General features: G+C 34.7%; 1 protein-coding gene across 1 annotated transcript; it reads right to left on the reverse strand.

Moving 5' to 3' along the window:
• Positions 1-2633: 2633 nt before the first annotated feature.
• Positions 2634-8221, reverse strand: LOC104248395 (lysine histidine transporter 1-like). Its single transcript, XM_009804648.2, has 8 exons — positions 7985-8221; positions 5665-5822; positions 4590-4994; positions 3942-4335; positions 3756-3861; positions 3578-3669; positions 3071-3139; positions 2634-2968 (listed from the first exon to the last, which is right to left on the reverse strand). Exons 1-8 carry the CDS (start codon positions 8027-8029, stop codon positions 2870-2872), a joined length of 1368 nt encoding a protein of 455 aa, XP_009802950.1. The 5' UTR covers positions 8030-8221; the 3' UTR covers positions 2634-2869.
• Between the last annotated feature and the right edge of the window lie 1176 nt (positions 8222-9397).

Consider the following 9397-nt stretch of genomic DNA (forward strand, 5'->3'; position numbering starts at 1 on the left):
CCACCTGCCCATCCCGGCCACCCCGAGGACATGACCCTACTCTGCCATTATAAACTACAACCGCTATTCCTACGGTGGTCTAGACAAAAATACAACTACAAACAAGCATAGGTATAAACTAGAAGGTGACAAATATCCTAAACTACTACAGCAACAGATCAACTTAAGCAAATAGGTGACGGGAGGTACCAATTCCCGCGGATAGAACCTGAACTTTCAACTTGCTATACTCCCGATGCTGTGGGACCCGACGTCCAGCCCTTGGGACTACCAACCAACCTGCCTGCTCTGTTGTGTTTGCTCGTACACCTCCCAACGGAACCGATCTACTGGTTTACTCGTACACCAGATCTGCTGCTGGACCGACTCGCCGGAAAACAATGACGGACCCTGTAAAACACACGAACCTCGACGTCCAACAGAGTGCAACCTGGAAAACACACAAACACACAACGGAACCGAGAAAAAGAGACAAATGCTGGACTGTCACCATCACCACCAGTGACACACAGATCTGCTGCTGGCCCGACTCACCGGAAAACAATGACGAACCCTGTAACAGTGAAGCGACGCCGAGAAAAGGAGAAGGGCAACGAAAATAAAATATAAAGGAGAATGGGAAGCACAGAGAAGGGGGTTGGGGTTGAAGCCGGAAAAAGGAGCGGCGCCGATGTAGCGTTGCTCACTGGCCTAGTCCCTGCTAGGTTTAAGAAGGGGCAGAAAGAGAGGGGGGAAAATATCCTGATATAAAGGATTTTAATATTAAAAGCATACATGTTGGGACATTTTCGAGTTAAGGCATCAATTTTACTTTGATTATAGGAAGGTTAGTTATGAATAATAATTGCAGACTATGCATATGAGATAAAATTCTGGTCCATCTGTTTGAGAATTTAGACAACACTATTACTATCTTTTCAATAACTCTTCGTCTCTTCCTTCACTCTTCAAGTCATTCAGCACCGGTTATATAGACTTCCGCAGAAGGACATCATATTATGGGGTGAAACAAGAAGAAGAAGAAGAAGAAGGAAGTAGGGGTCAGAATTGTTGTAAAAGTTTAGGCTTTAAACCACAGTAAATTTGAGAAATTTTGCTGCATGAACTCTTATGTGAATGCAGTTTTTTTCTTTTGTCCTCTCCTTTTATAGGATAGTTGAGTGATCATTTGAGTAATGGACTCGTTAAAACCCGTGTCTATAATTTGAATCGTTCAAATTTTGAATTCCCTTTAAAATCCAAATGTATCCATCCAAACGGATCGCATTGGCATTTGGAACTTGATGTACAAAATATACAGAGCATGTTGTTGTCCCCTGATTTCTTTCTGCATTTGGACAATTGGACTGCTTGCTTATGTATAGTGCTTGCTTAGACATAGGATCTAAGGTTGAAGCACCATAAAACTTATTCATACCTGGTGTTTACATTAATCCAATAAATATATGATATATGTTTTTACAATCATAATCATTGATAAATCATGATTAATTCATATACATTTTCACTTTAATTTAGCACTTACTATAGTAAATTAGCATAAATTGGTATAAACACCCGATGCGTGTAAGTTTTTGCCTCCCTTTGACCACTTCAATCAATGTAATTGGATATCTTTAACTAGATATAGATTTGGCGTTGACAAGTTCTATCCTAAGAGTCCCCTACCGTCCCTGGTTTCTGTTTCTTACGTAGGGGAATGGGCTTGAAGTCTAAGTTCTTTTATTCTTGGCATTTATTAATCAAGAAAGACACGCAGCATCCATTAGTCAAGCCTGAATTTTTTGACTTGTTGAGTAGCTTATAGCAGAAATGGGGAGGAGGGGAACCCTTATATTTTCAGTCTAACTAGTTTGAGATTGAGACATAATTATTGTATTATTTGGGCCAATAATTCGCTATATGCAACCGTTTAATGTCGGAGCAAGTTAACAAGTGTTTTTGGCGAGAAATTCAAAAATAGTCAGATTTACAAGTGGTCATTCAAAAATAGTCACAGTTTCAAAAGTAATCGAAATTTAGCCACTTTTCATGTAAAGAAAAATCTGAATGAAAACACTATTCAAAATTAGGAAAATACTCCAACATAATATACTGGAGTTCCAGCATAAGTATACCGGATCTCCAGTATATTATTGTTGGAACTCCAGTATATTATACCGGAGTTCCAGCATAATATACTGGACTTCTAGTATAATATACCGATCCAGCATAATACGCTGGAAATTCTTACACAGGTGCTCCAATCTCCAGTGTATTATGCTGGAAACTTTTCGTGTGTTGGAGTTCCAGCATAATATGCTGGAAGTTCATACACAGGTGCACCGATCTCCAGTATATTATGCAGGAACTTTTTGTATTGCAGCAAAATAGTGGCTATTTTTCAATGACTTTGCAAATGTTGACTATTTTTAATGACTAATCCGAAAACTATCTAGCCCGTGCTATTTTTACGTGAATTTGTAACATGAACTCTCACAACAAAATTACCATGCTTTACAACCAAATTGGTAAATCTTGGCTTAAAAGACTAAAGATTGAATCCAAAGTCTAGAATGCCTACGATATCTTAGATGGTTTATCAGAAACAAAGAGAGAAATTGAGACATCCAAAGATGCCATTTTGACAATGATTTCGATGTCAATATGATATTAATCATAATTTTACACATGAAGAAAACCTATACTGTAAAAAGTTATAAGCCAAAACACACCAAGGCAGTATCTAGCCAGAAATTTCTGTGCGATAAAACATATTCCATTTCTATATAAGAATTTTAATCAGTTTCCTCTCGTTTTCGGCATAATCGTCGCCATTTTTTTGGACTTGAATATTGATACAAACTTCTCCTTACCAAGAAAGAGATCTCTAATTGTAAAATTTGTAGGTCTTGGCTTGTACTATGATAGATCTCAAACCACCAATTGGTGCTAAAACCATCAATAAAACTCCAAAAATTATGCAAATCTGTCATAAAAAGAACATATTAATCGTCATTTTCAAGTGTATAAAAAGGCAAAAAAACAAAATTGAAACTACCAACGGCAGATTAACTAAGTTGCACTTTACCCAATTAGTAATCCAAGAGAGACTCCATCTCCTTGGCTTGTAGATTGCAAGCCACATGATGCAAGGAAGCTGAAGAAACAAAAAACAAAGTTTCCCAATAAGACGTCTGAAATCTACACTACAAAGAAGACGACGACAACAACAATAACAATAACAACAACAACGCAGTATAATCTCACTAGTGAGGTCTGGGGAGGGTAGACTGTACGCAGACCTTACCCCTATCTTCAAGAAGGCAGAGAGGCTTTTTTCGGTAGACTCTCGGATCAGAAAAGATAAAAGAAGGACAACGACAAGCATATCAATTGAAGAAACGGAGCAAAAATACAAAACTAACAGTAGATACGATAATCAGAAAGCCGAGATGACAACAACAACAAGTACTAACAGAAGTCAAGGGATACGACAATACACAGAGAGGACAACGCTCGGCTACCTATACTAACCCTTTACATTTATTTTCAACACTACAAAGAGATTGGAAAAAATCTTTTGTAAATCACTTACAAAATAAGTTGTTGGAGCAAAAGCAAATCCTCCAAAGAATCCAAGAAGTCCCCCAAAGAAAGGGAAGGTGATTCCAACAAACATTGTGAAAGCTGCAATAAGTCCAAAGGCACTAATATAAGGTTTCTAAATTCTAAGTACTTCAAATTTTTATAGTAAATGAAGGCAAGTAACATACCAACATAAATATTTCTGGTAACAAATCTCAAGTACCAAGTAGGCCTGAACCTAAGTTTCTTAACAAGCACAGTCTCGATCATGTCAAACACTGGCATTGCGTAGATCTACAAAATCATAAGGTAAAATTATACGCGCTGTTTAAACATAACTGAAACTTTCCAATTTAGATCAGAACATTGTATACCTGATAGCTCCCAATAACATGGACGACGACAAACATGTTAGCCATGACAATGAGCCAAGTAGGTTTCTCCAAAGACACGAGAATATTGTCTGATACTGAATTCCCAAACATCCAATAGCCAATAAATGCGACAGGGAAGTAACACAGAGCCACAACTATGTAAGCAACAACAACTCCTCTCCACATAGGTATTTTCGAAGGTTTTTCAGGTGTTGAAGGGATTGTTGCTTGAATCTCCAAAACCACGTTATGACCCGCATATGCAAAAGCCACTTCTCCCAATCCACTCAGAAAGTTGAAAACAGTTCCTGACGTGCTGTGAGCCTTGTACCCGTAATCTACATCCGATTGTACACCCTTCTTTACTGATGCCCCCCAAGCGATTGTAGAATAACTTCATTGTCCGACATTAAAAAAAAACACGTTAGTAACAGTATCGATATTTAAAGAAGTGAACAAATAAGCAAATTTCTAACTTCTTTTCGTAGCTTTTATGAAGGGAATTTTGCCTATTGTTTTAGTCGCATCTCATCTTAGAGAAAGTCAGGGGTTCACTGTTTACTCTTTCTAGTTGGTATACATAGAATATATGCAAAGTATACATATATTATACATGATTGAGGTAGGAAAAGGAAACAATAAGCATACCTTAGGGACATTACTGCGGCAGCCAAAGAGACACCAGATATGGAATTGAAATTGGGAAGATGGGAAAGCACAAAATGAACAGAGGCAAAGATCATGATGAAGTAGGAAAGTTTAATATCTTTGGTGCAATGGATATTGTCTTCGTTTTTTTTGCAAACCAATTCGTGGACCTTCATTAGTGATCTTCCTCCAGTTACCATATAAACAATGTCAACACCAACTTCAACAATTAACTGCTGTGGCACAACAATCCATAGGCCAAGTTTTTCTCCAAAAGCATGTTGCCCTAATTCATGATATCTATCGAAACGTTTCCCTGGAACCATTTCATGCATTTCAACCATTTGCCATAGTGTATACAAAGTAACAATCCAAGATACTACCATCACTGTGACACCGGGTCCCCTGAAATTACAATATTGTCAGTGTATATTACTTAAATTCATTGCTGATATCGTCCAGCAATAGTGTCTTGATAATCTTTAAACGACAAAGGGCCAAATATACCCCTGTACTATGAGAAAATGTTTAAATATATCCTTTTTATACTTTGAGTCCAAATATACCCCTGTCGTAATACTATTGGTTCAAATATACCACTTCTTTTGTTAAGTTTGTCCAATCTGGACATCTAATCCTACATGGCACTGATATTTGATAAGGTAAATGTCACATGGTATGCCACCTCAACGTCCCTAATCCATATATAAAAGACTAAAATTTGAAATACAATATTTTCATGGTAGCGGTAATGGTGGCAATAGTGACGAAGGGGAAGAAAATTTTAATGGCGGAAAAAGATAGAAGGGAGGAATAAAATGGGTTAGGGGCGTTGAGGTGGCAAGCCATGTGACATCCACCTCATCAAATATCAGTGCCACGTAGCATTGGATGTCCACTTTGGACAAATTTAAGGAAAAGGGGTATATTTGAACCAATAGTATAACGAAAGGAGTGTATATGAACTCAAAGTATAACAAGATGGTACATTTAAATCTTTTCTAATAGTACAGGAGTATAATTGACCCTTTTCCGATCTTTAAATGATAAAAATGGCAAAAAGAGAGAATTGTACCATCCAAGCTCTGACATGGCATAAGGAAGACTGAGAACACCAGCACCAACCATAGCAGTAACATTGTGAAATGCTGAATACCACCATTTTGCATTCCTAGAAGAAGTAATGGGAAGCCACGCATCGATTGCCTTCTCTTCTGCAGTTCTTGTATCAACCTGTCATTTGATTATACAGTCAGACCTCACTGTAACAACATTTTTATATAATAGCTATTCACTATAAAAACAAAGTTTTTTTGGAATCGATTTTTACATTATGTTATAATATATATTCTCTATAACAACATTTCACTATAGCAGCCAACAAATATTGGAACAAACGATACTGTTATAAAGAGGTTTGATTGTAGTTCCAATTCTAGGTTGAATTTTACAAAGATTTGAATATAAAGTTGAAGACGGTAAACACAGTACAGTAGCAGACCAAAAAATATAGTAAAAATTATGGCAAGTAATTTACTACAATCGGTTAATTACACTTGTGTATCAAATTTTTTTACAGTGTCGGTGTATATAATTTAAGTCCGAAAAGTAATTGCTTTAAACAATAAAATGTAATGAGAAAGAAACTTCCCAAGACTTCATAGGTATGTAGTCTGCAGAGCCACTCAAAGGATATTTTCGTGATATTCAAACCTAAGTAACAGATAACTTTGTTTCAGTTTTTACTATTTCATTTTTCATAACCATTTTTTCAGCTAATTAAAAAAATTTAAAATTTTCTTCTGATTGTTGCAAATGGATTCAGATGCAAAGTAACGTGAAATTTGGCTTAAAATACTGGAAAAAGACAAAAGGATTTTAAAGGGTATTATCATTTTTGGCCCGCGCCAGAAACTATTTATATCTGGCAGTCGAAAAAATATATAAAATTTGTATAACTTTTGTATATAACATACAGAGTGTGTGTGTATATATATATATATACAAAAAAATATACAAATTTTATATAATTTTTTAGACTATTATTTTTACAGCGGCTACACAGTATCATTTTTCCGATTTTAAATACATAATCCATGTGAGCCACTAGTAATAAACTAATATTGCTTCTTATTAGCAGATTGTATAGTATAGAAAGTCAACTGAAAGGTTGAAATGATTTGCTCATGGCACGTCTCTACCCAATTTGCCGTGTATTTAACGTCGTTATTCATTAATATTTTTTTTTGAAGTACCCTACTCATCTAACGTGATGTACACACATGCAACGTCAACCATTTAACACATAGCTTAAACTTAATTTAAAGATGGAAATTAAACCACTATATTTAAGAAAAATAGAAATAATATAAGTTTGACTGGTTCAAGATTGATTCTAGACCACAAAACAATCAAGAAAAAGGTAGGAAAGTTCACATTTTTCTCATTAACCAAAGCTTCAATATTGTTTCGTAAACCGAACAGACAAAAAGCTGGAAACAATAAATGAACACAGAAATGAGAGACAGTTTTACTTCAAGATCTAAAAAATTCAACCAAGCTTTTCATATATTTAGCAAATCTCAAACAATATTTATGTAAATTCTTGATATCCACATCATATAAAGTTTTTATATACTTCCTTAGATGACACATTTCGCTTATCGAGAGTCAATTTAACTAAATTTTGAAGCTAAATTAAATTAATTCAACTTAGTGTTTTAAAATTAAAATTTAGATATTCAAAAACTATACGAAAAGTGCTATAAGTTGCAATTTTTCTCATGTTAATACGATAACAAAATATATTTTAAAATATGAGTCAAACTTCATACAGTTTGAATCTCGATAAGCAAAATGTCTCATCTAAATCGAAACGGAGGGAGTAACATGTTTTACACTATCAAATAGACTAAATAATAGTATATAACTACGTGTAACTCGATCATGTCCAAAATGTAGGAAGAATAATCAAAAATAAGGAAAGCTAACAGGCAAAATATACTTGGTATTGTAAAAATTCCTTATACACTGAGATCTCTTTATAATAATATCGTTATATAACACTTTTTCACTATAAAAACTAAGTTTTCTCGAAATCACATTTCATGATCTGTTATAATATATATTTTCTATAGCAGCAATTCGTTATAATATCCAAAAATATAACAAACGAGCTTGTTATAGAAAGGTTAATTTGACTGTACTATCAATGTATATATGTTAGATTCGTACATATTTGCAGAGACAACAACAACAACCCAGTAAAATCTCACTAATGGGGTCCGAAGAAGGTAGTGTGTACGCAGACCTTAATCCTACCCCAAAGGAATAGAGATACTGTTTCCGAAAGATCCTCGGCTCAAGAAAAGAAAAGGACAAAGAGAGAGACTTACCTTGTCATTGTTGTAGTTGGGATCTGAAGGAGCTTGAGTTCCCATGGCTACAGGTTATGGACTTGTGCTTATAGATATTAAACTACCCAATAATTTAAAAAGAGAAGAAGCCAAGGAGACGAAGAAGATAGAAAACTGAAGACTATATAGAATGAAAAATGGAACACTAAGAAAAATATCGAAGCTTTGTGTCTTATATAAACAAAACTACATATACTCTTAGCTGTGAAAATTATTTAGAATTCTCAGTCGTTAGCTGGTTTCGTAGTATTTAAAATGGGAAAAAAAACCCAGAGAGGACCTACTATATATAAATTAACAAGTAGAGATTGAAGGTGATGTTTTTGTTTGACTTTGAATTTTAAAAAAAAATACTAATAGTCGTTAACGAAGACGATGAATTTGATACTACTATATATTACAAGTTGCCATCAGTCTCTTTGCTATTTGTTTATACTCATACTAATAATTATTTTGACTCAAGAGTTATTTTCTGATTAGCTGTATATAAGTCTTCTAGGAAAATTCCACGAATTTTGCATTACTCATTTTATTCTCCGGCCTGCAATAGTTTGTTCAAAGTTGCATCATATAATGTTTTTATGTTACAAAAAATATAGGCATACTAACTGAATTAATTATTGCCTTTTAAATATACAAGTGATTCCGTGATAATGAAGGAGGAATTCCTGCGTTCATACTCAATTTAATAAATAAAGAGATATACAAAACAAGCCTCAAAAATTCAGTTTTGATATTTTTAAAGTCAAATCAACATTTAAAATAGACCAAAACGCAAAGAAAATAGACAATATATTTTAAAAAACAATATATATATGTAATTTTCTAAACCTCTAACAACAACAATAGACCCAGTATAACTCACAAGTGGGTTCTGGAGAGGTAGTATGTATGCAAACCTTAATTACCCCTTACCTTCAACAAGGCAGAGAGTCTGTTTCCGGAAGACCCTCGGCATAGGAAAACTAAAAATAAGGGCAGCAACAAGCACACCAATTAGAAAACCAAAGCAAAAATACAAAGATACAAAACTAAAACTGAGTATTGTAATCAGAAGGCCGGAACGAAAGCAACGACAAGTAAACACAAAAGTCAAGAAATATGAAAATATATAAATAACACTAACTCATGTACTAAAGCCATTGTTACAGAGAAGGACAACGCTATGCGACCTATCCTAACCCTTTGTCTTGATTCTCAACCTCCACACATTCTTATCCATGGTCGTGTCCTCAGTGAGCTGGAGCAACGACATACCTTGTCTAATCACCTCTCCCCAATACTTCTACTTTTCTAAGCCTCCAATTTCTTAATTATAAAACAACATATTGTATAGTTATAATCAATTAATTAAAAGAAAAATGCGCACATATATAGAACGTTATTAAGAAA

This window comes from Nicotiana sylvestris, chromosome 2 (genome assembly GCF_000393655.2).
Source record: "Nicotiana sylvestris chromosome 2, ASM39365v2, whole genome shotgun sequence".
In the NCBI taxonomy this organism is placed as follows: Eukaryota; Viridiplantae; Streptophyta; class Magnoliopsida; order Solanales; family Solanaceae; genus Nicotiana; species Nicotiana sylvestris.